The sequence below is a fragment of the Hyla sarda genome, chromosome 10 (assembly GCF_029499605.1).
Source record: "Hyla sarda isolate aHylSar1 chromosome 10, aHylSar1.hap1, whole genome shotgun sequence".
Classification (NCBI taxonomy): Eukaryota; Metazoa; Chordata; class Amphibia; order Anura; family Hylidae; genus Hyla; species Hyla sarda.
In genome coordinates, this window is record NC_079198.1 from 134034902 (window position 1) to 134050169 (window position 15268).

Below are 15268 nucleotides of genomic sequence, written 5' to 3' on the forward strand. Positions count from 1 at the left end.
ATATCGTGAATTCGAATATGGCCTCTGTCGCTCATCACTAATTCAGTGTAGCCAGGGCCCATGGAGGTGACCAGTGACTCAGAGACCTTAAGGGCTTGCTGGGACTTGTAGTAGATGGGGTCGATTTAATGCAGGCCACGTTGACTTGACAAATGATGACTGTGACTGTGGTTACTTGCAGATTTGTAGCTTGTGGCCACAGACTGGACTTGAGGCTCCTATGACTCTGGACACTCACTTAGGCTCGACTTGGACCTCAGCAAAGACTAAGAGAATGTGCAGAGGCTCCACCCAGGGCTTATATGGGGGAGACTCTGGTGGGATCCCATTGGTTACCTTTAAGTCACCTGGTCACTGGTACCTCCTGGGTAACAATCACATGACAACTCACATGGTAAACAGTCTTAAAGTGGCAACGCTTTGTTCACACATTACACAGTATAATACATAATAAACATATTTGCATGGGGGACAGATACATGGGGCCCAGGGGACACTGAAGGGAGGCTGCCTGACAGGGGAGCAAGGGTAACACCTCCCCTACTGGGCCACCTCAGTTCTCCTCTCTAACTCCGAATTGTCTCTTAGCCAGAACTTAACAAATCCCTGTCACCTGGTCACCATGATGACTGATAATTTCATCCTAACGCCTAAGTGTTTGTCAGCCAGAGATCAGTGCAAAGGTACTGCTCTATCCCCGTATCCTGGCTTCTGTGCTGCAGACCGGCAGGGTGGCGTTCCCTTCCACGTGCAAACAGTAGAAAACGGAAGATGTCCAGCACCAGGAAGGCAGGTAAAAACTTATTTATTGAGGTACAAAAATAACAAACAGCATATCGAGGAGCGTAGAGCCTACGCGTTTCAGGCTAAAGAGCCCTTAGTCATGGCATAAAAACTTTACAGCACTGTGTCCTTTTATAATAAAACACATTAGAATCACATGATCTGAGCAGCAAAGTGGTGGATCATCTAAAAAATCCAGCATGGAATTGATCACAAAGTACTAAGACCGTTCTACATAGGTAGACATGGTGTTCAATACACGAGTATACAAGAAAGCCACAAAATTCAATTGCACTAATACTTTAGTTCCACATGCAAAATTGTAGTCTGGCTAAATAGATAGACCATAATAACTAGTTACTTCCATTATTAATACGTTAGTATAAGGTCTTGTCTCAAGTTTAACCCATGAGGCTCTCTCGTGCCTAACATGTATATCCAGAATGATTCCCTGTTGAGAACCATCCTCCTTAGATCTCCACCCCGTCTGGGTTTTTTTTTACTTTTTCTATGCCCATAATTTGTAATGTACTCGTGTTGCCTCCATGAACATCCCTGAAATGTCTGGACAATGCAGAAATATTACTATGAAATGACAAAATATTCCTTGCATCAGATATGTGTCTGCGTATCCGAGTCTTCAGGGAGTTCATGGTGCAACCTACATACTGGCATTGGCAAGATGTGCAGGACGCTAGGTAAACAACACTTTTTGTATTGCAATTAACATAATCCTTCAAAACAAAGGTTTTAGTATTGGAATATGATTTAAATTCCTTGTTAACCTGCATGTAACTGCAAGTGATCCAGACATTGTGCCCACACTTCCAGTTACCTGCATGAACCAACCAGTTCGTACCTGTATGTTTAATGTCAGCACCACAAAACATACTAGGTGATAGAATGGATCCCAAGGAGGGACCTCTTTTGGACACCATTTTGAAGTTGTCCTGTAAAAGATTATATAAGACAGTATCTTGAGGCAGTATAGGTAAATTTTTCTCAATGATATTACTGATTTTATGAAATTGTTTACTATACTGTGTGATGAAGAAAGGGGGGATGAGCCCTGTCCTGTCTCGTTGCTTGTTCCTTGTCTTTTGTACTATGTGCAATAAGATCCTGTCTATTTAATTTGGCCGCTCTGTTTCTAGCCTTGTTAAGTGTCTCCGGGTGATATCCTCTTTCCCGTAATCTATTGAAGAGCAGATCCGATTCATGTATAAACGTTTCTTGTTTGCTACAATTGCGTCTTAATCTGCACCATTCCCCATAGGGGATGTTGCGGAGAACATGTTGGGGATGGCACGATGTAGCTTGTAGGATTGAATTTCCCGTGTTCTCCTTTCTATAGGGGGCCACCACAATCTCATTGTTTTCCACAGAAAAACACACATCCAAAAAGGATATGCTTCTCTGTGAAAAATTGTAGGTGAAGGAAAGGTTCAGATTGTTATTATTATTAATATATTGTACAAACTCTTTAAACTCCAATTCCGAACCTTCCCACACAAAAATGAGATCGTCTATATATCTCCCCATCCATTTTATCCGTTTTTGGTATGGATCACTGCTTGAAAAGATCACCTCCTCTTCCCACTGGCTCATGAAGATATTGGCAAAAGATGGGGAGTATTTTGCCCCCATCGATGCTCCCCTAGTTTGAAGAAAGAATCGTCCATCAAACATGAAGTAATTATTTCTCAACAAAAATTCCGTGGCCATTAAAATAAATTCCTTCAAACCAGGGGAGTATCGGCTATATGTATCCATGTGTTTTGCCAACGCTCTAATGCCCTCTGGCCAGGGAATGGATGGATAAAGGGAGATCACATCACATGTGGCCCATGCACATGCGGAATCCCACCTAATACCCTCCATTACTTGTAGGACATGCTGGGTGTGACTTTGTCAGCCAGAGCACTGATGGCGGCTTATAGCAACTTTCTCCCCCCTGTGACTCATGTATCCGCTTTTAATCTAGGGCTAAGCTACCTGTGCCGGGATAGACACACTCTGCGCTGCCCCTGGTGGTGGCCAGCAGTAGCTCCTTCTGCACCTTCTCTCATTTAGAGGCTCCTGTGCTGCTCCCTGAATGCACAAGACTGCGGCGCTGCCAGAAAGGAGCTGCAGCAGATGATGTGTCCTGGCCTCAGTGACTGTGCGCCCTCCCAACCTGCAGGAGAAGCTGCCATCAGGGGCAAGGAAGACAGGCCCCTTGCTGTCACCCTCTCTCCTGCTGCACCTCCTGTCACCCGCCCTCCTGCTGCACCTCCTGTCACCCACCCTCCTGCTGCACCTCCTGTCACCCTCCCTCCTGCTGCACCTCCTGTCACCCGCCCTCCTGCTGCACCTCCTGTCACCCGCCCTCCTGCTGCACTTCCTGTCACTGCTGTAACTGTCCCCGCTGCTGCACCTCATGTTACTGCTGTCACCCTCCATACTACTGCCCCTCCTCATACTGCCAGAGAGTGAAGCGCACAGCCATACACTTCCGCAGCTTATTCTAATGTGGTAATCTCAGCCCTGAGACCCCGACCGATCAAAACTATTTACAGTAGATCAATCTCTATGGTTTGTAGCTTGGACATCAAATAACAATGGGGGAGATTTATCAAAAGTTGCTGAGTTGCCCATAGCAACCAATCAGATCACTTCTTTCATTTTTCAGAGGCCTTGTCAAAAGGGAAAGCAGCGATCTGATTGGTTGCTATGGACAACTCAGCAGCTTTTCCTCTGGACAGGATTTGATAAATCTCCCCCAATGTGTCTACAGGACAGAACACAGAATGACAGGAGCCAAGATTTTATTGATATTATGTATTTCCTAATAGCAACACAACCTGCAAAGGGCTCAAATTTGTTAAAGGGGTACTCCACTGGAAACATCTTATCTCCTATCCATCTTATCTCCTATCCCGCCGCTGGGGACCCCCACGATCTCCACTGCAGCCCCCTGTCATTCGGTGCCTGGAGTGAACTTGATGACTGGCGATGCCAGCGGCCACGCCCCCTCCATTCACGTCTATAGGAGGAGGCGTGACGGCTAGTATATAGCATGAATGGAGGGGGCGTGGTGTCCCATAGACTTGCATTGAGGTGGTGGGGCGTGACGTCATAAGGGGGTGGTGCTATAACATCACCAGCTCCCAGTCCCGGCTCCAGCATTTGGAACAGTTTGTTCCAAACGCTAAGCAGCGGAGTACCCCTTTAAGGACGCAGACCTTTTTTGCAAATCTGACCACTGTCACTTTATATATTAATAGCTCTGGGATGCTTTTACCTTTCATTCTGATTCCGAGTTTGTTTTTTCATGACATATTCTACTTTAACACAGTGGTAAATTTTCATCGCTATTTGCATCCTTTCTTAGTGAAAAATCCCAAAATTTCATGAAAATTTAGAAAATTTTGCATTTTTCTAACTTTGAAGCTCTCTGCTTGTAAGGAAAATGGATATTCCAAATACATTATATATTGATTCACAAACTCAATATGTCTACTTTATGTTATCATAAAGTTGACATGTTTTTACTTTTTGAAGACATTAGAGGGCTTCAAAAATTCAGCAGCAATTTTCAAATTTTTCACGAAAATTTCTAAATCGGAATTTTTCAGATACCAGTTCAGTTTGAAGTGGATTTGAAGGGCCTTCATATTAGAAATACCCCATAAATTACGCCATTATAAAATCTGCACCCCTCAAAGTATCCAAAATGACATTCAGAAAGTTTGTTAACCCTTTAGGTGTTTCACGGGAATAGCAGCAAAGTGAAGGAGAAAATTCTAAATCTTCATTTTTTACTCTCGCATGTTCTTGTAGACCAAGTTTTTGAATGTTTGCAAGGGGAGAAATCCTCTTGAGTAAGGAAATACCTCATATGTGCATAAAGTGCTCAGCGGGCACAGTAGAGGGCTCAGAAGGGAAGGGTCGACAATGGCATTTTGGAGAGTGAATTTAGCTGAAATGGTTTTTGGGGGACATGTCGCATTTAGGAAGCCACTATGGTGCCAGAACAGCAGAAAAAAAAAACACATGGCATACTATTTTGCAAACTACACCCCTCAAGGAACGTAAAAAGGGGTACAGTGAGCTTTAACACTCCACAGGTGTTTGACGACTTTTTGTTAAATTCGGATGTGTAAATAAAATAAAAAAAATATCCCTAAAATGCTGGCTTTTCCCCAAATTTTTTTTATTTTTACAAGGGGTAATAGGAGAAAATGCCCCCCAAAATTTGTAACCCCATTTCTTTTGAATATGGAAATACCCAATGTGTAGATGTCAAGTGCTCTGCTGGCGAATTACAATGCTCAGAAAGGAGGAGCACCATTGAGTGTTTGAAAGAGAATTTGTTTGGAATAGAAGTCGGGGGCCATGTGCGTTTACAAAGCCCCCCATGGTGCCAGAACAGTGGACCCCCCACCATGTGACACCATTTTGGAAACTACACCCCTCACAGAATTTAATAAGGGGTGCAGTGAGTATTTACACCCCACTGGCGTTTGACAGATCTTTGGAACAGTGGACTGTGCAAATGAAAAATCAAATTTTTCATTTTCGCGGACCACTGTTCCAAAAATCTGTCAGACACCTGTTGGGCGTAAATGCTCACTGTACCCCTTATTACATTACATGAGGCGTGTAGTGTTCTGGCACTATGGGGGATTTGTAAACACACGTGGCCTTCAATTCCAGACAAATTTTCTTTCCAAAAGCCCAATGGCGCTCCTTCTCTTCTGAGCATTGTAGTTCACCCGCAGAGCACTTTACATTCACATATGGGGTATTTACATACTTAGAAGAAATGGGGCTACGCATTTTGTGGGGCTTTTTTTTTCCTATTTGAAAAATTTAGGGTCACACCAGCATTTCAGTGAAAAAATTATTTTTTTTCATTTTCCCATCTAACTGTAACAAAAATTTGTCAAACACCTGTGGTGTATTAAGGAGCACTATACCCCTTGTTACATTCCATGAGGGGTGTAGTTTCCAAAATGGGATCACACATGAGTAATTTTATTTTTTGCATCTATGTCAGAACTAGAGATGAGCGAATTTACAGTAAATTCGATTCATCACGAACTTCTCGGCTCGGCAGTTGATGCCTTTTTCCTGCATAAATGAGTTCAGCTTTCAGGTGCTCCCGTGGGCTGGAAAAGGTGGATACAGTCCTAGGAGACTCTTTCCTAGGACTGTATCCACCTTTTCCAGCCCACCGGAGCACCTGAAAGCTGAACTAAGGATAAGGCATCAACTGCCGAGCCGAGAAGTTTGTGACAAATCGAATTTACTGTAAATTCGCTCATCTCTAGTCAGAACCGCTGTAAAATCAGCCACCCCTGTGCAGATCACCAATTTAGCGCGCTCTCATTCCTGAGCCTTGTTGTGCGCCCGCAGAGCATTTTAGACACACATATGGGGTATTTCCGTACTTAGGAGAAAGTGTGTTACAAATTTTGGGGGTGTTCTTTTCCTTTTACCTCTTGTGAAGTGAAAAGTATGGGACAACACCAGCATGATAGTGTAAACAATTTTATTTTTTTACACTAACATGTTGGTGTGGACCCCAACTTTACCTTTTCATATGGGGTAAAAGGAGAAAAAGCCCACCAAAATTTGTAAAGCAATTGCTCCCAAGTACAGAAATACCCTGTATGTGGCCCTAAACTGTTTCCTTGAAATGCGACAGGGCTCCGAAGTGAGAAAGCGCCATGCGCATTTGAGGCCTAAATCGGATTTGCATAGGGGTGGACATAGGAGTATTCTACGCCAGTGATTCCCAAACAGAGTGCCTCCAGCTGCTGATCAATGATGTCCTGTATTAGCCGCGGGTCCCGGCCTTTGATGGCCGCAGGGACCGCCGCGATAGGGGGTGTATTCGCCAAATAAGACGCACCGACTTTTTCCCCCCAGTTTTGGGGAAGTAGTGCGTCTTATACGGCGAAAAATACGGTATGTTTTTATGACCAAGTGTTTTCCCTTTTGCAATACTAAGCCGACACAAAGGTCTCTACATATCATTTGCTCCCCCCTATTCTATAGTTTTGTTTTTTTTTAAAAGGCCAGAAATACCGGCTTAGAGGAAGTACCTGTCTTCACATAGGGAAAGTCTGTAGAATGGGTTACCTGCAGGCTCCCACTTTGAAGAGAAAAAATAGGGGCCACTACTAAACATTGGCCTTCTTAGGGCCTAAAGGGGTGCTCTGGTGGAATTTTTTTCTTTTCTTTAAATCAACTGGTGACAGGAAGTTAAACAGATTTGTAAAATATTTCTATTTAAACATCTAAAAGGGGTTCTCTACTGGCCAGTGTTCAGAACATTTAGTTCTGAATGCTGTGTGCGCCCCCTTGTGATGTCACGCCACGCCCCCTCGTGATGTCACGCCACGCCCCCTCGTGATGTCACGTCACGCCCCCTCTATGTGCCGCGTGCACACAGCATTCAGAACTAAATGCTCTGAACCCTGGCCAGTGGAGTACCCCTTTAATCCTAGAACCTATAAGTGCCTACCGCAAAAACATTCACCACCAATTAGAAGGTTGATTCAATCTTTATTATATCAAAATTATATATTACAAACAAAGACAAGGATTACCCCCCCAACAACCCCTAAATAACATGTGCCCCAATCCATTGGTGCACCCACATAAATGTTGATATATAGCCGGCAGCACAGTGCAACAAACATCAGAAATGATATACATTACCTGGAGTGCTCATGATGCCTGTAGCCATGTGGGGACCAGTGCAAACCCTCGACGATTGCTTTACGATCCTCAACGACCCTCGACGACCTCCTGACTAAGTGGATTTTTTGCACTTGGCTTTAGTAGTCATTACCTGGCTTTCTGTTGTATATATTACAACATCTATAGATTGCCTTGTGGGTGCACCAATGGATTGGGGCCCATGTTATTCGGGGGTTGTTGGGGGTAATCCTTGTCTTTGTTTGTAATATATAATTTTGGTATAATAAAGATTGAAATGATTTAATAATTGGTGGTGATTGTTTTTGTGGTAGGCACTTATAGGTTCAATGATTTGATTTTTTTGTCACCATATATTATGATTAATTCCCCTAAAAGAGTGTAGGCCATAATACCCCTTTCATCCTTCAAGTGCTTATCAGCTGCTGTATGCTCCAGAGGAAGTTTGCTCCTGCTCTGGACAGTTCCTGACATGGACAGAGGTGTCAGCAGAGAGCACTGTGGTCAGACAGAAATGAAAATGAAAAGTACTTCCTCTGGAGCATACTGCAGCTGATAAGTACTAAAAGGATTAAGATTGTTAAGTAGAAGTAATTTACAAATCTGTTAAACTTTTTGGCATAAGTTGATTTATAAAGAAAAAAAAATTCCACCAGAGTACCCCTTTAATATAGTTTGAATCAACAGATTTATAATCCAGCTATTCAAAGTATAACCTTAGCAAGGCATACCGCCTGATTGAGACTGTGCTGATACTGCTGGAATCAAAGGACACTATAACAACTTGAAAATGGTTGATACTTAAGTTATTCGAGCTGTATTTGTTTTGTCTTTTCCCCTCTTTACCTCTTTCTCTAATGCAGCGATCATAAGGGAGGAAGTAAAAGCCTTCAGCAATTTGATTCTCTCTTTCTACACTACCTGGTCCTTTCAGCTTCAAAAATGAATCAAGCGATCTGATTGGTTGCTATGGGCAGCTCTGGACAGGTTTTGATAAATCTCCCCCCATTGTGCATATAGTAGAAGGTTGTTACTCTGCTGACCATCTGACAGTAGTGTGGGTCACCTGCAGGCTTCCACTGTCAAGAGGAACCACTAAACATTGGGTGTTCTAGTTTTACCTTGATAAACTTATTCATAGTTCAGTCATTCAAAATATAACCCTAGTAAATTATATTGTCTGATTGAAACCGTGCTGAGGCCGAGGCCGGGTAAAATATACTTTTTTTAAGCTATATTTTTCTTTTTTCTAGTAACAGTAGTGTGGGTTACCTGCAGGCTCCCACTGTCTAGAGGAAAAATAGGGGCCACTAAACATTGGCTTTCCTAGGGCTTAATTTGGCCTGAATTGACCCATTTATAATTATGTTCAAAGTATAACTCTAGTAAAGCATAACGCCTGACTGAAACTGTGCTGAGGCTGCTGGAATCAAAGGACACTAGAAGCTTGAAAATTGCTATTTGGGTAAAATATTCAAAATATTCCGCCAGCAGAAGTTGAGAAAGTAAAAAACTTCAGTAATTCAAGTGTTTTTCTGAACTCTCTTTCCACACAACCTGGTCTTTTCAGCTTAGAGGCTGAACCTCTCTTCATATATGCACAAAGTGGATGTAGTGGTAGCTTTCCTAGTCTGTTGACTACATGTCATAGTAGTGTAGGTCGCCTGCAGGCTTCCACTAAACATTGGCTATTCTAGGGCGTAATATGGACTGAATCGACCCATTTATAATTCAGCTATTCAGAGTATAACCACATTAAAGTATATTGTTTGATTGAAACTGTGCTGAGGCTGCTGGAATCAAAGGACACTAACAACTTGAAAATCGTTATTTGGATAAAATATTCAAGTTATTCCACCTATATCTTATGTCTTTCTCCCTCTTTATGTCTTTTTTCTAATGCAGTGAGCAGAAGGGAAGAAGTAATGGGCTTTAGTAATTCATATCTCTCTTTCTAATCTCTGAATTCAGCAATAAATTCCTTACTTTACGACTTTGCTAGGGATTATGTATTTATTGTGTTTATTTTTTATGTCAAATGTAGAAATAACTCACAAAAATCACAAAGCAGAACAGCTTTTAAAAAAGCACACAGGTTTATTGCATATCAATCTCATGTATAAATTCATTGTAGCATTGGAAAGATTACATTTGGTATACATTCCTATTCTACAGCATTAAACTCAAAATCAGCTTTCTTATTCATTATCTTAAGGAATTTCTCTACTCAAGTACATTTTGTTTGTTTTTTTATCACAAGCATCAAAAAGAATTTTTTCCCTCCCCACAAAAAAAAATCGCTTTTTTGTAATTTTTTTTCTACACTTCATATCTTTTCCTTTATATTTTTTCCCACATAAGCGATTTGAAGTTTTTTCATATTAACAGCTGTCTTTTCTTATTTTTCTTTTATATCATTGGCAGCTGAAGCATCAAGTCCCGGACAAAGAACCTAATCACATATACAGTAAGTGCATCTACAGATTTTTTTTTATTTTATTATTATAATTATATTTTTTTTGTTGTTTTTTTACTTTTTCGATTTTTCCTCTTTTAAAAAAATTCACAAACAGACACATCGACGGCTAGCCCACCAGTCATGCACAGATTTGCCTATGAACATAACAGAAGCAATATACAATCCAGAGGGAAATGGAACAAAAAAATTCAATTGTTCCAAAAAACATTTTCTTCAAAAACACCAAAATGAAATCCAGACATTTACAACTGTGTGTGTTTTTTTCCCCGCAATGTAAATTTTTCTCTTAAACAAGGGATACAACATAATATATTTTTTTATTTTTTGTGTCTATTTTAAACACCCGACTAAAAAAATTCACCGCTGTCTCATAGAGAACAACTTTGAGGAGGACTCTTCTGTTAGCATGGACGGTTAAAGAAGAACCCCTCCTCATCCAGACGAAAGAGCACGGAGATGAATCAGGATCCTATAAAGCATTTTATTTTTGATGGAAAAAGACAAGAGAACAGATATATATAGTGAACATTTTTAAGGGGGAGCAATGGCTGTAAGGGAATTGGCCCGATAAAGGGAACATTTTTTAATTTGTAATAGAATTGTGGTTTAAAATTCTTTATGCCTTTTCCTTGGTATTCATTTTATTGGATAATAATTTATTTTTTATTTTTAAACAAATATTTTTTTGTAATCAATTAAGTTACGAGTCAGAAACACAAAAAGCAGCAGCTCCGATTGATCAGATTTTATAGATTTTGTATAAATAATGTTTTTCCCCACAAAAAATTGGAGAATTTTAATTTAAAATGTATTCATCATTTTTTTTCCCACATTTTTAAATTGAATAAATTAACATAAGTGCCCATCTACAGGCTGATCTTACATTTTGTATGACTATAACTGTGACTATTTTACACAGTGTAACTAATAGAGACTTAATATGGCTGACATTTCATACACCAGTCTAAAACTGAAGTTAGTAAGAGTAAAGTGCACCAAATTTTCATTAAAAAGATCAGAACATTAAATTTTGGCCGCTAAGAGCAGGCGTGGATTTGCAAAACAATGTTCTATATTTTCTTCATCTAAACTTAGGGTCAAGGCTACACTAGTGGCAGCTACAAGATTTCCCGCAACTCAATGGGGGAAATCAATAAAATTGTGTGCGGCAGAATTTTGGCTAAAAATCTAAGGTTTGAGAGATTTTTTTAAACAAATTGGACAGCAAAATAACAGAGGTGGATTGCAGAAAAGGAGGTGTGGCTTAAAATGAGCATGAAATGCACCAAAATTCCTCCCAAAATTCACCATAAATATGTCAAATAAGAGATGGTGCACACTACAACTAATCAGTCTTAAAATGCACCAGTTTGAAAACTTTTTACTGGCAGATTTATAAAAAAAAATATATATATATATATATATAAAAATGTTATGAAAAACATGGTCAATTTTTACAATTTAGTGACGTCACTATAAATATCCCATGGGATGCCATTAGAAATTGGCAGAAACTTATTGCCTATGGGTCCGGTGAGCCCCCTCCGATGGTGATATCATGTAAGTGGATGATAATTACTTCATATAGGAGTATAGATTTCTACACGTATATGGACACAATTTCATTATAACTTGGTAATATATATATTTTTTATTGGCGGGGGGGGGGGGCTTTTTGCGGTCATGTTGGAGGCTGCCATCTGAAGAAACAGTAGAGGGGTGTTGCCTGCTATTTAATTTCCTTTCTGTAGTTCTTATTCTGTAAAGAAAAGCTTTATATGACAGCTCGCTCTCCTAAGACCTTGGGTCTCTTCCAAGTTACACAGCACGAAACCTTAAACCTTTACTGCGATCCCTGAAATATTCTCCTTTTTTTTTTTTTTTTTTTTTTTTTTGACTGAATTAAAATTTTGGATTAATTTAAATTTTTCGGACCATATTATATCGGTTATAGGACAATGTGTTTATTGCACTAAATTAACATTTTTATCCATGAATTATTAAACCATTGTGACCCGTCTTTAGAGTGAAGCCTAAACTTAATGAATCCATTTATGGAATTCTATTACGGCACTTGGCAATAGGAAAAAAGAGTAATATAGTAAGTGCAAATTTTCAGGGGGAAGCATTTGGTTCACATTGTTTTATTAACGTCTATTACTTTTATGATTTCCTTTCTCATTATTCAATACATTCCTATAGGAGCAGGACATGTCAGTTTTTTTTTTCTATATTTCTCTATTTCTAGAGTATATTAAATATTGAAGATTATTTTTACAACACTTTGGAAAAAAATACTGTTTCAATTTTTTATCGATTTTTGATTTACAAACCACAAGACTTTTTATTATATATATATTTTTTGTTGTTATTAGAAACTTCCAATTTTTATTGAATTATTTATCAATTTATTTAATTCATTTCATGTATTTTGTTAATTAATTTATTTTTCACTAGGTGCCATATGCCCTTACAGTCAGCCAATAGGTTTTAAAAATGTAGCCAGTCCTCACCAGAAGACAATGCGTCACATGGTACAGCTTGGTAAATTTTCATTTCACCGATTTCATCTTTTTAATTTGGTTATTTATTTATTTTTTTGCAAGATCACAAAGATACACAAAAGAAAAACAAAAACAAAAAAAAATGCCTTCAAAATCCATACCATTTACTTAATATAGATTGGGGTGTTTACGTTTCCACTCCAGTGTATACATTGAAATGCCATTACGAGAACAGTATGTGAAATGATGAGGTTGTGGTCATTGTTGTTCTTGAATCCCTGTCAAAGTGATGTGACTTTTGAAGCCTTTGATAAAAGGGATATGTATACATAATTTCACTACATTTTCCACACTCCTACATATTTACATTTGCTTTATTTTTTCCAACCAGGTGTCTAGTGCTTTTTAATACAGTACATTACAGAGTGCTTTTAAGCATCTTTGAGCTTCTCGACGGTGACACATTTAAGAAACATGGCACCCACCATCATGAAATTGTGAAACTAGTTACTTTAAAATCACAATGTTGCTATTTGCCTACGTGAAACTTTAGAAAAATCATATTTTTTTTTAAGACTTAAATGGTCTTTGTACACCCGCCCCTAGCAAATAAGAAATAAATACAATACTTAGGCAAAAAAAAAAAAAAATCAAAAACAAACAAAATAATTAGGAACAATTTTTTTTTCTTTTTTTCTTTACAAACGTATGATTGTCCTGGAGTATCGCAGCAAGATCAGTTGTGGTAGTCAATAAAACGTAACTCGATCACAGCTTTAAGCATCTATCTACCGAAATAAAGAGTCTAAATACTATAAACGCTGTAATCGGCAAATGACAACCAAAAAATAAAAAGAAAATTGCTTATAATAACCTTATTTGGCACATGAAGTTTTCTAACACCACAAAACCTTGTTACTCTGTTTTGGTCCTTCACTATTTGCTTATATTAACATTTTCTTCACAATAATGAAATTTTTATGAAAAAATACTGTTATCGAAGTAAATAAGAAACAAATCTAAAAGGGGCAAATTTCAACAAATATATACAGATTAAGTTTTTTTTTTTCTTTTTGAAATGTCAATTTCTTATTGTTTTTGTTTTTATTGGCCCCCAATGAATAATTTAAAATATAACAACATGGAAATAACATTAAGCTCCCCCCTCCCCCAATCATTTCGATGCGAAGAAAGGAATGTCTAATAAATGTTGAGACTGGAATATGATCAGGATGGAACAAGGTCGCCATGGTAGCAGCTTCAAATATTTCCAAGCTACATCAGAAAAAGAAACAAAAAAATTCCAATTTTTTTTCTCTCCAAAATGCATGTTCTGTCAGTTTTGGAAAAATCTCGTCTCCGTTGGGTGCTGCCGTCTTGTGTGGATGCTCTACGAAGACATTAGCGGCCTCTCCGTTTTGGATTCAAACTTGTCGCTACATTTCAAGCCCATTAACAACTCAATTTTTTTTTAAATCCCTGAACCTTGGAGATTTCTATTGGCAGGTTTATAAAATTTACCAGTTTTAGGTAAATTGTGAGTAATACAGGTTATCATTTTTATGTTACGGTGAAAACAATTTCCTTATTTCTGTGAAAATTTGGCAGACATATGTTTCACGTTTCTCCAAAAAATATTAAGATTCCGTGGTCCTTGTTATGAAATATTACAAGTTTCCTATTTTTTATCAATGTTATGCAATTATCACTTGTATACAATTTCCTCCAGAGCCCGGTGACTATACCTGATCGTATATGTCAAATTTTTGAATATTTGGTTTTTTTTTCAAATTAAATAATTTGATAGACCTATAAATGCATGTTTTTTTTATTTTCCTACAGATACTCATTGTTAGGCACACAGGTGACCTTGATGGCAAATTTTTCTAAAATATACGGGAGTCCGAAGTTACAGCTTGAACCTTTAGTTTTTTACAGCACCAAAAACTACCCCACCAGTTACAAAAATTTGAGATAGTTTATTTTCTGCTGCCGATGCTTCTTGGAGTTTTAATACCCATGTCTGCATATATCTATTGTATGATATGGCAAATGGGGTGGAGGGAATTTATGAAATTTACGTAGAGATTTTTTGGAGAGGAGAGGCAAGTTGCAGGGAACATCCAAATAGTTGGTTAATCGTGGCTCCTTGATGCCTTTTAGCTTTATTCTTCACTGCTGAAAGGGTGGTGGTGTAACATTTGAGATTTGTGTTTATTCCTTTTATTTGTTTTTTTTCCTTCTTTTATAAATGGTTCATAGGATTAAAAGCTCCTGATTCTGATGCCGCTCCAGCCATGTTCAACCAGGCATCTAGAGAGTTGTGGGAAGTATGAAGAGAAGTATTTTCAGATAGAGACAACATCATTGCATAAGCCTGGGGGAGGATAAACATAAGAAACAAATGTTAAAACAAAACATTGTAGTCAAAAAATTCAAATAAAGGTAGACTAGGTTAGGTGGTTCCACTTTAAGAGTAGACTTTAATGAAGATCTGTCACCATTTTAAAGGGGTACTCTGGCACTAGAAATCTTATCCCCTATCCAATGGATAGGGGATAAGATGTCTGATCACGGGGGTCATTTAGGTAAATATTGCTTAAGACCTGTTGTTATACTTAAGAGCTTTCAAAGGGGTTCTCTGGCCCTAGACATCTTATCCCCTATCCAAAGGATAGGGGATAAGATGTCTGATCGCGGGGGTTCCACCACTGGGGACCCCCAAATTCTCTCCTGCAGCACCCACTTGTCATCAGCCTCACAGAGCGAAGATCACTCACAATATCGGGGC

General features: G+C 38.9%; 1 protein-coding gene across 3 annotated transcripts in view; it reads right to left on the reverse strand.

Annotated features, from left to right (window-relative positions):
* Positions 1–9384: 9384 nt before the first annotated feature.
* Positions 9385–15268, reverse strand: part of PRDM16 (PR/SET domain 16) — a 678281-nt gene continuing 672397 nt past the window's right edge. For 2 of the 3 annotated variants that reach the window (XM_056544409.1, XM_056544408.1), the window contains exon 17: positions 9385–14854. In XM_056544409.1, the coding sequence (XP_056400384.1) occupies positions 14723–14854 (132 nt within the window). In that variant the 3' untranslated portion in view covers positions 9385–14722. The remainder of the gene's footprint in view (positions 14855–15268) is intronic. The other variant, XM_056544407.1, reaches the window with a different exon arrangement.